The sequence below is a fragment of the Dendrobates tinctorius genome, unplaced genomic scaffold (genome assembly GCF_039654945.1).
Source record: "Dendrobates tinctorius isolate UK_male_01 unplaced genomic scaffold, ASM3965494v1 ptg000070l, whole genome shotgun sequence".
NCBI lineage: Eukaryota > Metazoa > Chordata > Amphibia > Anura > Dendrobatidae > Dendrobates > Dendrobates tinctorius.
In genome coordinates this window covers 87,364,786-87,387,610 of record NW_027361738.1, presented here as the reverse complement: position 1 = coordinate 87,387,610, position 22,825 = coordinate 87,364,786, and the positions used below count along the sequence as shown (strand labels likewise).

At 46.3% G+C, this 22,825-nt stretch overlaps 1 protein-coding gene across 2 annotated transcripts in view; it reads right to left on the bottom strand.

The window, feature by feature from the left end:
* Window positions 1-4,911: 4,911 nt before the first annotated feature.
* The window catches only part of LOC141095786 (UBAP1-MVB12-associated (UMA)-domain containing protein 1-like), a 41,782-nt gene continuing 23,868 nt past the window's right edge, over window positions 4,912-22,825 (bottom strand). The window contains exon 2 of one of the 2 annotated variants that reach the window (XM_073582097.1): window positions 4,912-5,373. In XM_073582097.1, the coding sequence (XP_073438198.1) occupies window positions 5,116-5,373 (258 nt within the window). In that variant the 3' untranslated portion in view covers window positions 4,912-5,115. The remainder of the gene's footprint in view (window positions 5,374-22,825) is intronic. The other variant, XR_012233471.1, reaches the window with a different exon arrangement.

The window sequence follows — 22,825 nt, the reverse complement described above, 5'->3', positions numbered from 1 at the left end:
GGAAGCAGTCATCGGTCTCTATTCAGATGGAGAATATTGTGTACTTGGCTTTTTCATAGAAGATTATGGGAAAAAAAGTTGTCTTGCAATATTTTGCATTTGTCTATTGTGGTGCGAATGCATAAAAAAATAATAGGGGAGTCTACGGGATCTTTATCGGGTCTCAGGCGGTCACCATAATAATGCCAGCCTTGGTGGTCATCATGGCTAGGAAGGATGGGAGGCTGCTTGATCAGTATTGCATTCAACATTACTACATGCATGCTGATTGTTTCCTGTGCACAATAAGTGAGATTGCCCTTTTAGGGCGCAGGCCCATATTTTGCTAGCAGACGTCGATGTCAGTGAATTCACTTTCAGCAGGAAACGTACAGGCGACTGTAGCAGCCGAACAGATGTGTAGAATTCTGCAGATCGGTTACGAGGACAATTTCCTTTATATTCTCATCTATCAACATCTGCCGCCACGCTGTGCTCTGACCCGTTAAACCTTCTTCTTTCTTGTCATTTACATCATAAAAGCCACAAGTTAAACAAAATAAAAGTGAATAAAAAAAAATTGCTAATTTTTGGAAACGTCTCTGCAGGTGCCGAACATAAGACTGTGAACGTATAACGGTAAACGTAACTGTACTTGTTTACAGATGTATCAAACAATCAGAAATAGAGAGAAAATGGATATACAGTGGAGGCGATTGTAAGGAGAGGTAAAAAAAAAAAAAGCATTCACATTAAGTCATCAGTAATGTTAAGTCCTCTTTTTTTTATCATCTTTAGTCTAAAGGTTTGAGATGCGTTCATTCTGTTCACTTTATTATTATGAGAATCAGACTTTGGTTTTCAATTTTGGTTAAAAAAAATTTACAAACAAACAAAACCCCAAACTATTGAAAATGGCCGGACAAAAAAATGATGGTTCCCTTAACTCAATATTTTGCTTCACAATCTTCTAAGGACATCACTGCAGACAAACGATTCCTGTACATGTCAATGAGACTTCTGCCCCCGTCCACAGCAATCTGCTCCTTGTGTCGCAGTTGTGGAGGCGTCTTCTCCAGACTGCAGGTCTCGGCTCCTTCCACAGATGTTCTGTAGGATTTATATCAGGGCTCATGGAAGCCCCTTCAGCAGAGTCCGATACTTTGCGCTCAGCCATTCTTGGATGTTTTGTAGCGGTGCTTTAGGTCACTATCCTGTTGGAAGATCCACGACCTGCAACTCAGTCCCAGCTTCCTGACACTCGGCCGCACCTTTCGCCCCAAAATGCCGTGATCACCTTGAGATTTCACTGTACCCTGCACAAATTCAAGACACCCTGTGCCAGACGCAGCAGGGCAGCCCCAAAACATAACTGAGCCTCCTCCATGTGTCACAGCAGGTACAATGTTCTTTTCTTTGTAGGCTTTATTTCAGGTCTGTGAACATAGAGCTGATGTGACGCCAAAAAGATCCAGTTTTGTTCAACGGATGTTCTCGCAGAATCTTTTTGGCTTGGCAATGTACATTTTGGCCCCATGCCCCAGAAGAAGCCAAAAAGGTTAATCTTGAGTTGAGCACCTGAGAACTTTTGATGAGCTGCTGAGTTTTTATGATATTCTATTTTATCTATGCAATTTTGAAAACAGAAATCTTTCAATTTTTTTCAATTCAATATTGTGGTTTGCCCCTTTTTTTCATTTATCCTGTTTTCTAGAACACAAATATGAATCTATTGGCTCCAATGGAAGTGAAGAGCCCCAAGGTTTCTATGTGATGTACATAACAATTGAAGGAAGTTATTTCTGAGAAATTCTAAAATTTACACATAACATTCTATATGTGCAGTAAGGGAGTAGTGTTGCACTCCATGGCAATATACATTACTCTTATGTGTCCTACTAACCTTTTAAAGATTTTAAGCATGCATAGAGTTTTACCTTTTTATACCACTGAGTAGCATATATACATAAAAATATTAAAAAGCATAGTTAGTAATCTCCACTGTAACCCAAGAAGCTTCATATCCTGGTGAATACCATAATATATCAAGTCAATTGGTCTCAACTAGTGATGGGCTTGTGTTAGACCCCATGGCGGTACCCATCATCAACACAGTACCAGTTCTATATAGAAGTTGGGGCTAAATTACTCCACAACTAGACCAAATTGCTACAAAACACTCAGGCAAAACTGGATGACAACTGCTGGGTGTGCTTCAAATTGGTTTTGACCCAGCTTATTGCAGGAACAGAGGTAACCAAGTGAGAATAAAATGAATCTTAACTAAAGATGGAAAGTTGGTGATGGAAAGTTGGTGACCTTGTGTTAAAAAAAACTACTTTATTAGGATGAAATGCTCTTTTGATACTGACTGTACACACTTTATGTAGTGTATAACTGTACCTTAATCCTCTTTCAGTCCAGTGCACTTACAAAATGAACAAATTGTTAACTAACTGCACAAGATAAGGATTGACACACAGGGACTTAGTGCATATTTTCTGTTCAAAAGCAGGAACCGTGACACTTGAAAAGGCAGAGATGAAGTGTGAGCTTCCTCAGAGCATTTCCTTTTATATCTGCAAGGCCCAAAGTATATGCAGATCAGACAATGCTAGGTTTCAAACCCACCGGAATGTCACAGGTAAAGACACACATTGGATATAAGAGATTTCATCTATTAGTACAGTGCCTAGTGATATTTGAAGGGGTTCTTTTTTGCTCTTGAAAAGTCAAGCCGACTATACCATCACAGTTCAAAAATAACAGACCACCATAAAATTCTGGTTCCTTGCAGCCACCATTAGGGCAATCTTAGGAACTCTATGCATGCAGATTTATTAATGGCCGCTGTAAAGGGATGGCCACAGGCAGGCAAAAAGGGGACGCATACAAAATACAAATAAAGAAAGACAACGGTATGCTTTATTCACACAGTGTGGACATAGTCCATAGTGAAATCATGAGAACCAGGCACATGAAATAACTATAGGGATGGGAGATGTTGTAATCACATCCAAGGCTTCACTACTCTGCTGCCATAAACACTAATGGCCGACATGTAAGGGGGCGGCTGCGGGAAATTAAGATATATACTGTGTACAGCAAAGACAGAGGCGTCTCAAAACTGGACAAGATACAGATGTCAATAAAAACAACACCCAAAAACAGCATAAATAGAAGTCTGTATTCATCTAGGATATTGTGGGGTATTAAAGTGGGGACACGCCATATTAGACAGAGCAGAGAGGCGAGTCTAGTTCTGGACCACTCCTTTTCACTTTATGTCCACGAGCAGCACCATCTGCAATCACTATTACCGTGAGGGTAAAACAAATTATATAGTACTTAAAAATAATCAATTTCATACAGCGACAGATCCGGAGGTAAAGCTTATATTAGACTCTCCAGAGCTACACTCACTATTCTGTAAGGTAGCTTTTCCTACATGAGAAGACTGAACAGTTTCTTGTGCAGGGACAATACTTCACTATTACAAGTATGGTGCAGCCAGCGGGGGATACAGAGAGATTTCAAGTGATGAGTGCAGCTCTGGAGTATATTACAGGATGTAACTCAGGATCAGTAATGTAATGTATGTACACAGTGACTGCACCAGCAGAATAGTGAGTGCAGCTCTGGTGTATAATACAGGAGGTAACTCAGGATCAGTAATGTAATGTATGTACACAGTGACTGCACCAGCAGAATAGTGAGTGCTGCTCTGGGGTATAATACAGGATGTAACTCAGGATCAGTAATGTAATGTATGTACACAGTGACTGCACCAGCAGAATAGTGAGTGCAGCTCTGGTGTATAATACAGGAGGTAACTCAGGATCAGTAATGTAATGTATGTACACAGTGACTGCACCAGCAGAATAGTGAGTGCAGCTCTGGTGTATAATACAGGAGGTAACTCAGGATCAGTAATGTAATGTATGTACACAGTGACTGCACCAGCAGAATAGTGAGTGCAGCTCTGGTGTATAATACAGGAGGTAACTCAGGATCAGTAATGTAATGTATGTACACAGTGACTGCACCAGCAGAATAGTGAGTGCAGCTCTGGAGTATAATACAGGGTGTAACTCAGGATCAGTAATGTAATATATGTACCCAGTGACTGCACCAGCAGAATAGTGAGTGCAGCTCTGGAGTATAATACAGGATGTAACTCAGGATCAGTAATGTATGTACACAGTGACTGCACCAGCAGAATAGTGAGTGCAGATCTGGGGTATAATACAGGATGTAACTCAGGATCAGTAATGTAATGTATGTACACAGTGACTGCACCAGCAGAATAGTGAGTGCAGATCTGGGGTATAATAAAGGAGGTAACTCAGGATTAGCAATGTAATGTATGTACACAGTGACTGCACCAGCAGAATAGTGAGTGCAGCTCTGGAGTATAATACAGGATGTAACTCAGTATCAGTAATGTAATGTATGTACACAGTAACTGCACCAGCGGAATAGTGAGTGCTGCTCTGGGGTATAATAAAGGAGGTAACTCAGGATCAGTAATGTAATGTATGTACACAGTGACTGCACCAGCAGAATAGTGAGTGCAGCTCTGGAATATAATACAGGGTGTAACTCAGGATCAGTAATGTAATATATGTACCCAGTGACTGCACCAGCAGAATAGTGAGTGCAGCTCTGGAGTATAATACAGGGTGTAACTCAGGATTAGTAATGTATGTACACAGTGACTGCACCAGCAGAATAGTGATTGCAGCTCTGAAGTATAATACAGGATGTAACTCAGGATCAGTAATGTATGTACACAGTGACTGCACCAGCAGAATAGTGAGTACAGCTCTGGAGTACAATATCCGTTGCAGCCTGTAAGAACTAACATTATCAAACCATTTAGTAAACTTATAATTTACATAAAGAAAACTTTGCACCACTGTTCCTCCAAAGTATTCTTATGAAAAAAAATGTTATTCATATTAGTGAAGCAGCGACTTCTCAGCAAATGACAACGATGCAGGGTGGAGCAGGTCACAGGAGGATGGAGGCAGTCAGTGGGAAGTCATTATCTTCTGATAGCAGCAACAATGACGTTATGAAAACTGATCACACATATAAAGTGCTTGGACAGGTGAGAGGAGTCAATGCGAGGACTCAGAGTCCACACAGAACAGAGTTCTCCAGCGTGAAGTCATAATGAAATCTGGCAAATGTCTCGTCCGAGCTGTATACAGGGACAGGCTCTGGAAGCTCCTGACAGATGTTCTGTACCTCCTGCACATGAGGGGCCAGGATGAAGGGGATGTCGTTCAGCAAATCCGCCATAGTTGGGTTACCTTCTGAGACCTGACTGGTCATCTTGGAAGCGCCTGCATCACCGCTGTTCACCTGTGAGAAGTTTCCTGGCGGCAACTAAAAGCAAAGTAGAAGAAGATGAGGAAGATACACTGCAATGATTGAGGATCATGAGCGTAATAGCCAGGACATGCTCCCTCCGTGCAGCCCGGCTCGCCCCGTCCCTCCGTGCAGCCCGGCTCGCCCCGTCCCTCCGTCTATCTGCGTGCACCACCTCCCTCTATGTATTCTGGCTCGCTGCAATGAACTTTGTATCCTGGCTCGATGGAGCGACCTGTCTTGGAGCAATCTATTTGTCTGTCTCTCTCTCTCTCGTGTCTCTGTAGGTCACCTTCCCATTACCACCAACAGCGATGGCAGATGAATGCGTTAGGTTCTCCACCTGGCCTTCCTCTATATCCATAGGTTTTGGATTGACTGGATGTGTCTTTAATAATGACCCCAACAATTGACCATAAAGGTGTAACGCTCCATCTCCACAGACCTCTGAAGCAGAACCAAACTGTGAAAGGAACATTTCTAGTTTTCTATTCAAGGCAGCTGACAAAATTCTATAGAAATGAAGGAAGCGGTGATAAAAGTATTTTCCATCCAATGCAAAAGGGTAAAAGCTCGAATCACATCTACCGTCAACACATTGTATCACTGTAAGGGAATCAGAGACACTTTACATAATTACCACAATGTGACATGAAGTCATTATACTAAACAGACTTCGCTCAATTCCTCTTTTTCACACACTGACACAAGTACTTCACAACCCAAGACAGATCACAAACGTCATGTATTCTTACCAGCAGGAGGAACTTTCATCTACTGCACTCACTGCTGCCCCCTGCTGAGCAATGGTATTAATATCAGCTGAGTGGGGGAAGGGAAATGTCAATGGCTGTGAGAACTACTATAATACTGCCCCCTATGTACAAGAATATAACTACTATAATACTGTCTCCTATGTACAAGAATATAACTACTATAATACTGCCCCCTATGTACAAGAATATAACTACTATAATACTGCCCCCTATGTACAAGAATATAACTACTATAATACTGCCCCCTATGTACAAGAATATAACTACTATAATACTGTCTCCTATGTACAATAATATAACTACTATAATACTGCCCCTATGTACATGAATATAACTACTATAATACTGCTCCTATGTACAAGAATATAACTACCATAATACTGCTCCTATGTACAAGAATATAACTACTATAATACTGCCCCCTATATACAAGAATATAGCTACTATAATACTGCCCCTATGTACAAGAATATAACTACTATAATACTGCCCCTATGTACAAGAATATAGCTACTATAATACTGCCCCTATGTACAAGAATATAACTACTATAATACTGCTCCCTATATACAAGAATATAACTACTATAATACTACTATAATACTGCTCCTATGTACAAGAATATAACTACTATAATACTGCCCCCTATGTACAAGAATATATCTACTATAATACTGCTCCCTATATACAAGAATATAACTACTATAATACTACTATAATACTGCCCCTATGTACAAGAATATAACTACTATAATACTGCCCCCTATGTACAAGAATATAACTACTATAATACTGCTCCCTATATACAAGAATATAACTACTATAATACTGCCCCCTATATACAAGAATATAACTACTATAATACTGCTCCCTATATACAAGAATATAACTACTATAATACTGCTCTTATGTACAAGAATATAACTACTATAATACTGCCCCTATGTACAAGAATATAACTACTATATGCTCAGCTACTTACCGGTAGCAGTGTTTTTCAGGAGCCCATGACAGCACCACGAGAGAGGGGATCCGCCCTTCGGGGACAGGAAACCTACAGACTTAAAAAGGGCGGCCCTCTCTCCCGCTCCAGTTGGATTTCAGAGCATGAGAGGACCTCCCTGGTTAGTGGCAACTTAAATATGTACAGTCAATTACATGTCTCTACTACTTTTTTTTTTCTGTAAAAAGGTGCTGACCCAATATGTGAGAGCAGAGGGAGGAAATGTGAAGGTGCTGTCATGGGCTCCTGAAAAACACAGCTACCAGTAAGTAGCTGAGCATTTATTCAGTCGCCATGACAGCACCACGAGAGACTTACAGAGATGAGGAAAGCTCTAGGGAGGGATAGCTGCTTCAAGCACCTTTCTCCCGAACGTGAGGACGGCGGACCCGCCTTAATCTAGTCTATAGTGGTTGAAGAAAATTGATGGAGAGGACCATGTGGCCGCCTTACATATGTCCTCGATGGATACTTCCGACCTTTTGGCCCAGGATGTTGCCATGGCCTGAGTAGAGTGCGCTCTTATGGCTTCCGGAATCTCTAGTCCACCTGCAGTATAAGAAAAAGAGATAGCCTCCCTAATCCACCTAGCTAGGGTGTTTTTGGACACTCTAAGGCCTTTCCTAGCTCCCTGGAACGACACAAATAGGGCATTGTCTTTTTTCCAAGGCTCCATGGCTAAAATGTAACTATGGAGACACCATCTTACATCGAGGAGATGGCGCTTCTGCTCGGTCAGGTTAGAGGGGTTCGGGTAGAAGGATGGGAGGACTATTTCCTGAAGCCTGTGGAATTTTGAGGCGACTTTGGGTAGATATAAGGGGTCAGGTTTTAAGGTGACCCTATCATCTGTGAACTGAGTGTATGGAGGTATCCTAGAGAGGGCCTGCAAGTCACTAACCCTCCTAGCTGACGTTAGGGCCACCAACAGAGCAGTTTTAAATGACAGGATCTTAATGGGAATGGAACCAATGGGCTCAAAGAGAGGCTCTGTCAGAGCTGATAGAACAAGATTGAGGTCCCATGGGACCAGTCTGTCTTTAACGATGGGTCTGGATCTTGCTGCTGCTTTAATGAACCTTGCCACCCAGTAATTGCCCGCTAATTTGCAGTTATAAAAAGCCCCTAATGCCGAGACCTGGACTCTAAGGGTACGTGCACACGCTGCGGAATCCGCTGCGGATTAATCCGCACGGATTTTGCAAAAACCGCAGATAATCCGCAGGTCCAAAGACCTGCGGATTATCTGCGGTTTTGCCTGCGGTTTGGTCCTGCGGATTCACTATCTCCACAATGGTGGAGATAGGAACCCGCAGCGGTTTCCGCAGAAATAATTGACATGCAATTCTTTCTGCGGATTCAAAACCGCAGCAAATCCGCGCGGTTTTTTCCGCAGCATCGGCACAGCGTTTTTTTTTTCCCCATTCAAATGAATGGTACTGTACACCGCTGCTAAAACTGCTGCGTGTCCGCAGCGGCCAAAACCGCTGCGGAAACGCAGCGGAATCCGCAGCGTGTGCACACAGCCTAAGTGTATTTGTGGCTAGACCCATCTCCAACCCCTTTTGAAGAAATTCCAAAACCTGACTAATTCGGATTCTTTGACCGACTTCTGCTCCTGACACTGCTAGAAACCTTTTCCAGATTCTAGCGTAGATATCTGTTGTGGAGGCCTTCCTACTTTTTAGGAGGGTATTGACTAGCCTCTGGGAAAACCCTCTTCCCCTTAAAAGTTACCCCTCAAGTTCCATGCCGCTAGATGTAAATTGGAGACCCGCGGGTGATATACCGGACCCTGAGATAGAAGGTCCGGGAGCTCGGGGAGAATCCATGGCTGGGATACAGACATCTCTCTCAGCCAAGGAAACCATGTCCTCCTGGGCCAGAATGGGGCTATCAAGATAACCCTGGCTCTGTCCTCTCGGATCTTCCTTAGCACCATCGGAATCAGATTCAGAGGGGGGAAGGCGTACGCCAGTCCGAAGCTCCACTGAACCAGGAAAGCGTCCACCGCGTACGGGTTTTCTCTGGGTCCAGAGAGCAGAATAGAGGGAGTTGACTGTTCTTTCTGCTCGCAAACAGGTCTATCTCTGGAAGCCTCCACCTGTGCACGATCTGTCCGAAGATGGCTTTTTTTAGTGTCCATTCTCCCTGTTTGAGCCTGTTGCGACTCAAAAAGTCGGCTGTCAGGTTTTGTTTTCCCTTTATGTGTAGAGCTGTGAGGGATAGGAGGTGTCGTTCGGCGATCTGGAAAATATGATCTGCTACATCCATTAAGGGCCTGGACCGGGTTCCCCCCTGGTGGTTAATATAGGCTACAGTTACCTGGTTGTCTGAGAATACTCTGACGTGTTCGCCCTGTAGGGACACAAGAAAAGCATTCACCGCCCGCTCTACTGCTAGCAACTCTTTAAGGTTAGAGGAGAGACTTTGTTCGGGCGGGGACCATATTCCCTGGACCCAGTTGTCCCCCATATGAGCCCCCCAACCTCTGGGGCTAGCATCTGCTGTTAGAATTCAGGAGATTCGGTTTATCCAAGGAACCCCCTTACATAGATTCGAGCCCATGGATCACCAGTGAAGGGACTGAACCGTAACATCAGATGAGGTGACTCTGGCATCGAGGCAACCCTCCAGCCGATGGGTGTTGTGTAGGATGTCCCACTGTAGGGTTCTTGTGTGGAGTTGTGCCCAGAGTACTGCCGGAATGCATGCCGTAAGAGAGCCTAAGAGTGACATAGCCCTTCTAAGGATCATTGACGGATTATCTATTACCCTACATATGTGATGTTGAGTTTTCAGAATCTTAGACTCTGGTAAACGACATTCCTGCAAATCAGAGTCTATAGTAAGGCCCAGGAATTGTTGTACTTTTGTGGGTTGTAGTCGTAATTTCTTAAAGTTAATGATCCACCCCAGATCCTGGAGGCTGGCTATTACCTTCCCTAATTGGGTGGCACAATGAGACTCCGAGTTCCCCACAATCAGGAGATCGTCTAGATAGGGAACTACAAGAATGTTTTGTTTGTGCAGATGGGCCATAACCTCCGCCATTAATTTTGTAAAGACCCGGGGTGCCACCGCCACCCCAAAGAGAAGTGCTGTATACTGAAAATGGCCTATTTTCCTCTCCAGTGAGACAGCTACCCTTAAGAATTGCTGATGTTCTACATGTATCGGAACATGATAATAGGCGTCTTTAAGGTCTAGGACCACCATAAAGCACCCCCGGAACAGTAATTTAATCGCCGATTTTACAGACTCCATTTTAAAAGAGTAGATTCTGATGAATTTATTAAGGCATTTGAGATTAATTATGGTGCGATAAGAGCCATCCCGTTTCTTGACTAGAAAGAGGGGGGAGTAAAACCCCTTACCTCTTTGCGGCTCAGGAACTTTAATCAGTACACCTTTTCAGAGAAGATCGTAGATCTCTGCCTCCAACGCCTTCTGTTCTGTGGGTGAAGAACGGATGGGAGTTAGGATAAACTTGTCGCCTGGAGACTGCTGGAACTCGAATTTTAGTCCCGCTTTGATGATGCTCCGTATCCAAGGACTATTTGAGATACTCGACCAGGCTGGGTAGAAGGACAGTAACCTTCCTCCCACCGGGCCCGACAGTCATTTGGGATCATTACGGTCACGAGGGGTGTTAAACATCAATCAATCAAATTTTATTATCGCCAAGTACATATTACATATATACAAGGAATTCTTTGTGGCAAAGAGGCAACATAATATATAACAACAACAATATAAAACATATACCCCCTACCTCTCTTTCTGGTATCGTATCTGGGTCTTTCTCTGGAAGGTCGCCTACGATCAAACCACCTTCTATAAGATCCCCTTCTGAAAGGTGGTCTACCCAAATATGGGAAGCGTTTTTTGTTATCTCCTGCTTTCTCCAACAGTTCGTCCAGAACTTTGCCGAACAAGTCAGTTCCCTCACACGGGACACCGCATAATTTAGATCTGGCCTGCAAATCACCCGGCCAGCATTTAAGCCATAAGGCTCTGCGGGCTGCATTGGAGAGGGCCGCGGATCTGGCTACCAATTTCACTGAGTCCGCCGATGCATCCGAGAGGAAGGCTGCTGCTCCCTGAGCTGTCGAGAGGGAGGAGAGAATGTCCTGTTTTGTGTTTTATCCCTAATCTGTCTTTCTAGCTGGTCTAACCAAACTGTTAGGGATCTGGCGGTGCATGTGGCCGCAATCGCTGGTCGAAGAGCTCCAGCTGATGTTTCCCAGGATCCTTTGAGGAAAGCATCGGCCTTCCTATCCAACGGGTCTTTTAAGCTACCCAGATCCTCAAAGGGAAGGGAAGTCTTTTTGCAAGCTTTTGCTATGGCCGCATCCAATCTTGGGGCTTTATCCCAAGATGCCGAATCTGTTTCCTCGAAGGGATACCTTCTTTTAAAGGCCGGAGGAAGGGCTCCCTACCTTTCAGGTTTTTTCCATTCTCTAGTAATAAGAGCCCTGACCTTGTCTATTAGAGAGAATGACCTTCGATTTTTCCGGTCCAAACCCCGAAACATACAATCCTGTACCGACTTCTCTGCTGGGGTTACCTCAATCCCCATTGTAGTATTTACCGCCTTTATTAAACGATTGACCAGCTCCAGCGGGAAACAGGAACGTCCTGATCTGGTCTCAGATGACGAGGATGAAGATGATGATGAATCTGATCTTAGCTCCTGCGAATCACTGTCGGAGACTAAGAGTAATGGTCTAGGGGACTTGTCTCTAAGTTTTGCTGGAGACCGAGATCCAGCCGAACTCCTAAGTTCCTGCCTGACTATCTCCCTTATACTGGAGGAAAAGTCGGCCGTCTCTTCCGAGACCAAGTGGTTAATACAGGGTCTACAGAGATTCCTTCCCTGACCGTCCGGGAGGAGGACTCCACACTCGGCACACTGTCTGTGCTTGCTTTTTCCCGAACTCTTTTTCCCCTGGCAGAATGGGAGAGAGGGAACATAAGGGGAACAGATCATCACCCACTGAACTTTCTCGAAGCTCACTTACCCCCTCCACGCCTTCTGGTATGTGACAGCGCAATACTGGGTTCTGCGGGGGGTCCAACGGAGCCGCCATACTCCGGCTCGTGGACTTCTCAGGTCTCGCCTTCTGAGTGGACTTGTGTTTCTCAGAACGGCTGCTGCTGCTGGTAGAACGCTGCTCCGGCTTCTCTGAGGCTTTAGGCTGCGTCTCTTCCCGAGGCTCTGGCTGCTCCTGAGACGCCATTATGGGCTACTACAGGGCCAGAAGCAGCTCTCCGGGTCACCTGAGCCCTTAAGTAGACGTGGCACCGCCCCCTCTGGGGCTCACAGGTGCCTTCCATCAGTGCCTGGTCCCCTTCACCTTCCCCACATCCTCCGCCCCCCTCCCCCGACTGAACCCGCGGCGAGACACCCCCCTCCTCCAGCCGGTGCATGGCCGCCCCCCCGGGACGCCACACGCACACCCCCGCCACCGTCCGACCCCCAGAGGCGCGCCCACGATGCCCGGGCTACGGCCGCAGCGCCCGCCGCGTGACTTCCGGCGCCACGTCATTAGACCGCGCCCGCACAGCGACAGCAGCTTCCCAAAGGGGAAGTAGGTGGCGGCAATGGCGTGGACACTCCCCGGGACAGCACCCCCCGGCAGAGGAGAGCGCCCACCCCCGGTCCCGGCGGGGAGAGGGAGGGAGGGAGGAAGGGGAACCGGCGGCGGCACCGGCGCGGGCCTACCTGTAGTGGACGCTCCCCCTGGAGACCACCTACAGCTACGTCGCCTGCACCGACAGTTCCCCTGCCGTGCGGCGCCTCCATGGTCCTGAAGATCATTAAGGAAGGTGAAGAGTTCTTGGACAGAGCAGAATTATCTCTTCATGTTACAGAAAGAGAAGAAATTCAAAGTGCACCTGAAGAAACAGAGGAATGGAGACATGTGACCCAGAGAAGCAGGAGGATCAGGAGGCAGTCAGCACCCATACTGCTCAGGAACCAGTACCAGGCTCTCACGCAGGAAAACGATGAAGAAATACATCAGGATAAGACTTTGCCAACAAACAGCAACCTTGTACACCTTCAGAGTCCTCCTGGATGGAGAAAGAAAAATGTTGTGAAGAAGAAACGGAGAGTGGTGGTCATGGGGGATTCCCTGTTGAGAGGAACAGAGGCCGCTATCTGCAGACCGGATATAACTTCAAGAGAAATGTGCTGTCTTCCAGGTGCAAAAATTAAAGATGTGTCTGACAGGATATCAGGACTCTTCAGACCTACAGATGACTACCCATTCCTGCTACTACATGTGGGGACAAATGACACAGCAAGAAATGACCTGGAAACCATCTGCAGAGACTTTGAAGACTTAAGGTACTGTCACACTTAGCGATGTACCAGCGATCCCGACCAGCGATATGACGCGGTCAGGATCGCTGGTACATCGCTAAGTGGTCGCTAGTGAGCTGCCACATAGGCAGATCTCACTAGCGACATCGCTGGGGACGGGGATCGCTACTTACCTGTCACACCAGGCGATCCTGCGTCCTCCCGCCCGGCTCCACGCGTCGCTCGTCCTCACAGCAGGAAGCGCCACAGGAAGCTGACGACGAGAAACAGTCCTGAACGTTCTCGCGCGATCAGCGATAACCAGCGGGGGAGCGGGTCGTAGGTAAGTATCAGACACAGAGATATCGCTAGCAATATCGCTATAACGTCACTAGTTATAGCGATATTGCTAGCGATATCTCTTAGTGTGACATGCCCTTTAGGCAAGAAAGTGAAAGAACTGGGAACGCAGGTGGTCTTCTCTTCCATCCACCCAGTGGATGGCCATGGAACAAGGAGGTGGAATAAGATTCTGCAGGTGAACAACTGGCTACGTCGATGGTGCCGTCAGCAACGATTTGGATTTCTGGATCACGGAGTGAATTACTTATATGATAGACTACTTACTAGAGATGGGGTGCACCTTACGAAGACTGGAAAGCATGTATTTGGAAGTCACCTTGCTACACTTGTAAGGAGAGCTTTAAACTAGAACAACATGGGAAGGGAAGCAAAAGACCAGAAAAAGCCAAACACCTGACAAATGCTATTGAGAACTCTGCTATTAGAAGTGGAAAGGAAGAAGAAAGACAAAAGAATCTAATTCATAAAAATATTGGAGAAAGAGAAACCAATCACAAACTAAAATGTTTCTATACTAATGCACAAAGCATGGGCAACAAACAAGGAGAACTGGAACTACTAACACAGGAAAAGAAATATGATGTCATTGGAATCACTGAAACTTGGTGGGACGATACACATGATTGGAATACAAGATTAGAAGGATACAACTTATTTGCAAGAAACAGACTTGATAAACGAGGAGGAGGTGTCGCATTGTATATTAGAAACGCGTATATCTGCACAGAGATTGAAGCTTCAGAGACTGGGAGTTCTGTGGAAACTGTTTGGGTAAGAATACAAGGACAGAACAATGGAAAGGACACCATTATAGGCATTTACTACAGGCCGCCTGTGCAAGCTGAAAATATGGATGAACTCTTTATGCATCAAATGGCCAAGTTCTCCAAAAAATATGATATAGTTGTCATGGGAGATTTCAACTATCCAGACATTTGTTGGGAATCTCTCTCAGGCAAAACTAACAGGTCAAGGAAATTCTTATCCTCTCTTGCTGACAACTTTATCTTCCAAAAGGTAGGGGAGAAAACAAGGGGAACTGCTACCTTGGATCTAATCCTTATAAACAGGGAGGAAATGGTTGAGGAGGTAAAAGTGGCTGGGACCCTAGGAGGTAGCGACCATGCTATTTTAGAATTTTGGATAACTAGAGGCGGAAGACCTATGAAGACTCAGACGTCAAGGTTAGATTTCAGAAAGGCAGATTTTAAGGGATTCAGAAAGAGAATTGGAGGGATCCAATGGCTGGATATCCTTAAAGACAAAAATGTCCAGGAAGGATGGGAAATCTTGAAAAATGAAATTCTCAAAGCACAGCTGTTAACAATTCCGAAAAGAGGAAAGAATAGGAAGCATTTAAGGAAACCAGGATGGATGAACACAGAACTTCAGCACATGCTAAAAAGGAAGAAAGAAATGTTTATAAAATGGAAAGAGGGAGGCATATCTAAAGAAGAATATAATGCTGTCTGCAGAACCTGCAGGGCACAAATCAGATTATCTAAAGCTGAAAATGAATTGAGGCTTGCAAGAGATGTCAAAAGCAATAATAAAGGATTTTGGGGATATGTCAAAAGTAAAAGAAAAGTCAAAGATGCTATAGGATTTTTACAGGATGAAAATGATAAAATGGTAAGACAGGATGTTGAGAAGGCTGAACTTTTAAATTCCTATTTTGCATCTGTTTTCTCTCAGAAAGGAAATGTAACATCAACTGTTATTCACTGTCCTATTAAGGGAATAGAAGAATCCAGGATATCTATAAACAGAAAGATAGTGAGGAAACACTTAGCTAACCTAAATGAATTCAAGTCTCCAGGTCCAGATGAATTACACCCCAGAGTACTGAAGGAGATAGCAGAAGAAATTTTGAACCCCTCTCCATAATCTTTGAAAATTCTTGGAGAACAGGAGAAGTGCCAGAAGACTGGAGAAGAGCAAATGTTGTTCCTATCTTCAAAAAGGGGAAGAAGGTGGACCCAGGCAACTATAGGCCGGTGAGTCTGACTTCTATACCAGGAAATATCTTTGAACAAATTATTAAACAACATGTATGTCAGTACCTGGATAAGAATGAAGTGATTAAACAGAGTCAGCATGGGTTTGTAACTAATAAGTCATGTCAGACTAACTTAATTTCCTTCTATGACGGTATCACTGATTAAGTGGATCAAGGAAATGCTGTAGATATAGTATATCTTGACTTCAGCAAAGCATTTGACAAAGTCTCTCATACAATCCTTATTGAAAAAATGACTAAGTATGAAATGGACAAGGCAACTGTTAGGTGGATTCATAACTGGCTTAGTGATCGGACCCAAAGAGTGGTCGTAAATGGCTGCACATCCAGTTGGAATAATGTCTCAAGTGGGGTACCACAGGGCTCTGTCCTGGGCCCTGTATTGTTCAACATCTTTATCAACGATTTAGATGAAGGAATTGAGGGTAAACTAATTAAATTTGCTGATGACACAAAGCTAGTAGGGATAGCTAATACTAGAGAAGAGAGCGAGAGGATTCAAAAAGATATAAATAAACTGGAGAAGTGGGCAGCAGCTAACAGAATGGTTTTTAACAGGGAGAAATGCAAAGTACTACATCTGGGCAATAAAAATGAAAAAAGCATATACAGAATGGGAGGAATAGGGCTAAGTGACAGCACATGTGAAAAAGACTTGGGTATACTAATAGATCACAGACTGAATATGAGTCAACAGTGTGATGCAGCAGCAAAAAAGGCAAATGCAATTCTAGGATGTATTAACAGAAGCATACAGTCTAGATCACGTGAAGTCATTATTTCCCTCTACTCCTCTTTGGTCAGACATCATCTGGAATATTGTGTCCAGTTTTGGGCACCACATTTTAAAAAAGACATCAACAAACTGGAGCAAGTTCAGAAAAGAGCGACCAGAATGGTGACCGGTCTGCAAACCCTGTCTTATGAGGAAAGGTTGCAGGTTTTGGGAATGTTTAGTTTGCAAAAGAGAAGACTGAGAGGAGACTTAATAGCTGTCTACAAATATCTAAAGGGCTGTCACATTGTAGAAGGATCAACTTTATTCTCATTTGCACAAGGAAAGACTAGAAGCAATGGGATGAAACTGAATGGGAGGAGACACAGATTAGATATTAGAAAAAACTTTTTGACAGTTAGAGTGATCAATGAGTGGAACAGGCTGCCACGAGAAGTGGTGAGTTCTCCTTCAATGGAAGTCTTCAAACAGAGGCTGGACAGACATCTGACTGGGATGATTTAGCGAATCCTGCTTTGAGCAGGGGGTTGGACCAGATGGCCCAGGAGGTCCCTTCCAACTCTACGATTCTATGATTCTATGAATCGGCCGCCAAGCCATCCATCTACTCCTCTTCAGGTATGTCTGCAGGGTCCCCTGTCAGGGACAGGAAACCAACTGGAGCGGGAGAGAGGGCCGCCTTTTTATGTCTGTAGGTTTCCTGTCCCCGAAGGGCGGAACCCCTCTCTTGTGGTGCTGTCATGGCGACTGAATAAAATACTGCCCCCTATGTACAAGAATATAACTACTATAATACTGCCCCCTATGTGCAGAATATAACTACTATAATACTGCCCCCGATGTACAAGAATATAACTACTATAATACTGCTCCTATGTACAAGAATATAACTACTATAATACTGCCCCCTATGTACAAGAATATAACTACTATAATACTGCCCCCTATGTGCAAGAATATAACTACTATAATACTGCCCCCTATGTACAAGAATAATACTACTATAATACTGCCCCCTATGTGCAAGAATATAACTACTATAATACTGCCCCCTATGTGCAAGAATATAACTACTATAATACTGCTCCTATGTAATAATGCAATGTGTAATAATGCCATATAATACAGGATGTAACATCTGTCTCTTCACCACCTGCCAAAGTGCCCAGACAGTCAGCGAGCCCTGGACAGGAGCCATCACAGTCTCTACTTCTGTTCTCGGAATCTGTTGGTTTGGAAAGAGGGGGCCAGCCAAGCAGCATTCCAGAATGTGAAGAGGGAGTATGCAGTGATGCGCAACTTCTTTGTCTCTCTGAATCTGAAGAGGCAGGTGGGCCAGTGCCTAGGGTCAGCACACCTCAGTACGCATCAGATGATGACGAGACTCAGTTACCACTTTCTGTTGCGTACGGTGCTGGCGAGACAACCCAGGAGAAGCAGGTGTTTGAAGAGGGGAGTGTAGATGATGAGGTCCTTGACCCATCATGGCGTGAGGAACAGGAAGGTGGTGGGAGCAGCTCTGAGGAAGAGATTCCCTGAACGGCCAAAACCAGAGGGAGAGGGAGGGGGCAGACTTGGTTGCCTGTAGCCTCCACTTCGGCACCAGTTAGGAGCATTCCACTTTCAAAAGGCAAAAAGGGCGCTCCCAAGACTTGCAGTGCGTGGTCCTTTTTTGACACAGTTGCAGATGACATTTGCTTTGTCAAATGCAAGCTGTGTCATCAGAGAGTCAAAAGAGGGAAAAATGTCAGCAACCTCAATACCACTAATATGTGGAAACATGTGCGGACCAAGCACGAGCTGGAGTTACACAGACACACTGAAGACGTAGGCCAACTTACAGCACCACCTACCACCTCTTCAGCTCGTGTTGGGGCCTCTTCCTCCAGCTCACACACAGCTGGTTCGGCTTCCTCACAGGATCGCCAAGGAAGAACCTCTGGCACTGTTGTCCGGAGACCCTGTGACATTCCACCCACAGCACCACGTTCCAAGTCATCCTCACACTCCCAGGCCACTCGGCAGCCATCAGTAGCACAGGCATGGGAGAAAAGGCAGCCATACTCGGCAAACCATCCCCGAGCACTGGCTCTGAATGCTGGCATTGCCAAACTACTGGCCCTTGAAATGCTGTCATTCAGGCTGGTGGAGACTGACACCTTCCGGGACTTCATGGCATTGGCCGTCCCACAATACACTGTGCCCAGCCGCTTTTATTTCAGCAGGCGAGCCGTCCCTGCCCTGCAGAAACATGTGGAGGCAAACATAAAACATGCGCTACAAAACGCCGTCAGTAGCAAGGTCCACCTGACCACCGATGCGTGGACCAGTAACCATGGACAGGGACGATACCTTTCCCTCACTGCCCATTGGGTCAATGTTGTGGAGACGGGTACAGATCTGGAGAGTGGCACTCTACGTGTTCTGCCAAATCCACGGATTTCAGGAATCCAGTCTGTACACATTGACTCCTCCTCCTACTCCAGTTCCTCTGAAACAGCGCAGCAGGAGCCTGTTACGACCGATATGAGCACAGCCGTGGCCAAACGTCAACAGGCCGTACTGAAATTAATTTAATTGGGGAATCGAAGCCACACAGCGCAGGAGCTCTGGAATGCCATCAAGCAGGAGAGCGACGTGTGGTTTCTGCCAGCGAATCTCCAGCCGGGCTTGGTAGTGTGTGACAATGGCCGAAATCTGGTGGCAGCTCTTGGCCTTGGCAACCTCACTCACATCCCATGTCTGGCACATGTGCTCAACTTGGTCATGCAGAGCTTTCTGAGGGACTATCCAGATCTTGATGCACTGCTGCACAAGGTCCGCATAGAGTGCGCTCACTTGCGGCGTTCCAGCACGGCAAGATCGCGCCTTGCTGCTCTGCAGCGCCGATTACGCCTTCCGTAACATCGCATCATATGTGACCTACCCACCAGGTGGAATTCAACATTACATATGTTGGAGCGGTTATGTGAGCAGCAGGCAGCAGTCATGGAGTACCAGCTGCATCAGGCGCAAACAAGTCGCAATGTGCGCCGGTCACACTTCAGCACCACTGAGTGGGCATCTATGAAGGACATCTGCTTCGTTTTGCGTGCCTTCGATGATTCCACGCGGATGGCGAGTGCAGATGATGCACTAGTCAGCATGACTGTCCCCCTTATCTGCATGCTTCTAAAACCACTGCAAGCACTAAGGGATGAGGTTTTGGAAGAGGTGGAGGATGAGGAGTCCCAAATGCCATCTGCTTCTGGACAGTCTGCGCTACGTGCTTCCTCACAAAGGCCTAGGCAGGGGACACTTTGTGAGGAGGATGAGGAGGAGTCGATGGAGGAGGAAGACATCTCTCCACAGGAGGGAGGTACACAAAGCTCTAGTCAGTATGTACAGCGAAGGTAGGGTGATGCAGAGCAGGCAGAGATCACGCCTCAAGCAGGGGACAGCGGTTCTTTGGCAGTTGGGAGTCTGCAGCACATGGTTGACTTCATGCTGCAGTGCCTGAGAAACGACCGCCGCATCGCCCACATTCTCTACATGGCTGATTATTGGGTGTACACCCTCCTAGATCCTCGCTACCGGGACAACTTGCAAACCCTCATACCAACGTTGAACCGGGAGCGTAAACTGCGGGATTACCAAGACACACTGGTGCAGTCCATCATGTTTTCCATTCCACCCAACAGCAGTGGTGCTAGTGCTTTACAAAGCACTTCTGTGCGTCGACCCAGTGGAGGAAACTCGGCACAAAGAAGGAGCAGAGGCAGCGCCTCAGCACAAGGCAAGACCACTATGGCCCAAATGTGGCAAAGTTTTGTGTGTCCGCCACAATTGTTTACACCCTCACTGACGGCTCCAGTCAGCAGGAGGCAACGTTTCCGTCAGATGGTGACAGACTACGTCTTGCCCTGTGAGTGTACTCCCAGATGGCTCTTCCCCCTTCAAGTTTTGGGTCTCTAAGCTGGATACATGGCCAGAGCTTAGCCAGTATGCATTGGAGGTGCTGGCTTGCCCTGCTGCCTGTGTATTATAGTGTATTATCGGAATGCGTCTTTAATGCCGCAGGTGGTGTACTAACAGACCGTCGCACGCGACTTTCTTCCGATAACGTCGACTGGCTTACTTTTCTGAAAATGAACAAGGCTTGGATCTCCCCAGAATTTGCCAGTCCTCTTCCCGACTAAATAATTGGTTGGCAACTGTATCCGGGTCTCCTGTTGTGTTCATGTTTCTACCACCTGAACTATAATCCCTGGGCTTCAACACAGCCAGTTGTCGCTCAGATGTGTCGTCTGCACAGAGAATAAAACACTAGCTCCTGTGTTAGTGGGGTTCAGTAACGCCAGCTGCTCCCCTGCTGTGTGGACAGCAAAGTCTCCTGCTCCATCCACATTCAAACTACTACTGATTTTTAACCCTGCTCCACTTAGGCCTCTGGCTCCACTGTCTCTAGTATTTCCCCTGGCCTCCAACCCCGCCAGTGACAGCTCTTAAGTGGTGTCTGCATAATCCACACTTGTTCCAGTGTTACTTGGCCTCAGTCATGTCAGTTGATCCCCTGATGTGTGTCCGGCAAGGTCTCCTGCTCTGTCCACATTCCCATTACTAGTAGTGTGAATGAGGACAGAGCAGGAGACCTTGCCGGACACATATCAGGGGATCAACTGACGGGACTGAGGCCAAGTAACACAGGAACAAGTGTGGATTGTGCTGACGCCACTTCAGAGCTGTCACTGGCGGGGTTGGAGGCCAGGGGAAATACTAGAGACAGTGGAGCCGGAGGCCATAGTGGAGCACAGTTACAATCAGTTGTAGTCTAACACCTCTATAAAACGTGCTGCAAGTTGGCCTCGGTCAGCTCCATGCCTCATCCCGGGCTCCAACAACGTCAGTTGGTGTTCTGAAGTGCCGTCTTCGCAGAGAAACACACACTAGCTACTGTGTTAGTGGGGTTCAGTAATGCCAGCTGTTCCCCTGCTGTGTAGACGGCAAAGTCTCCTGCTGCCTCCACATGCCAACACCATCAGGCCTCAGCCTGCTCGATGCCTCATCCTGGGCTCCAACAACGTCAGTTGGTGTTCAGAAGTGCCGTCTTCGCAGAGAAACACACACTAGCTACTGTGTTAGTGGGTTTCAGTAATGCCAGCTGTTCCCCTGCTGTGTAGATGGCAAAGTCTCCTGCTGCCTCCACATGCCAACACCATCAGGCCTCAGCCTGCTCGATGCCTCATCCTGGGCTCCAACAATGCCAGTTGGTGTTCAGAAGTGCCGTCTTCACAGAGAAAAACACACTAGCTCCCGTGTCAGTGGGGTTCAGTAATGCCAGCTGTTCCCCTGCTGTGTAGACGGCAATGTCTCCTGCTCCATCCACATGCAAAATACTACAGATTTGTAACTTTAGTCAACTTAGGCCTCTGGCTCCACTGTCTCTAGTATTTCCCCTGGCCAACAACCACGCCAGTTACAGCTGTGAAGTGGCGTCTGCACAATCCACACTTGTTCCTGAGTTACTGTGGCTCATTCCCGTCAGTTGATCCCCTGATGTGTGTCCGGCAAGGTCTCCTGCTCTGTCCACATTCACATTACTAGTAGTGTGAATGAGGACTGAGCAGGAGAGCTTGCCAGACACACATCAGGGGATCAACAGACGGGACTGAGCCACAGTTACACAGGAACAAGTGTGGATTGTGCAGACGCCACTTCACAGCTGTAACTGGCGGGGTTGTTGGCCAGGGGAAATACTAGAGACAGTGGAGCCGGAGGCCATAGTGGAGCACGGTGACAATCAGTAGTAGTCTACAACCTCTATAAAACCAGCTGCAAGTTGCCTGCTGCATGCTTCATCCTGGGCTACAACACAGCCAGTTGTAGCCTGGAAGTGCCGTCCGCTCAGATATAAACACTCGCTCCTGTGTTAGTGGGGTTCAGTAACGCCAGCTGTTCCCCTGCTGTGTGGACGGCAAAGTCTCCAGCTGCCTTCAAACTCACACTACAACGCTTTTTCTCCTCGCTCCAAGTAGGCCTCAGCCTGCTCGGAGCATTGATCCTGGGCTACAACACAGCCTGTTGTAGCCTGGAAGTGCCGTCCGCACAGATAAAAACACTCGCTCCTGTGTTAGTGGGGTTCAGTAATGCCAGCTGCTCCCCTGCTGTGTGGACGGCAAAGTCTCCTGCTCCATCCACATTCAAAACTACTGATTTTTAACCCTGCTCCACTTAGACCTCTGGCTCCACTCTCTCTAGTATTTACCCTGGCCTCCAACCCCAC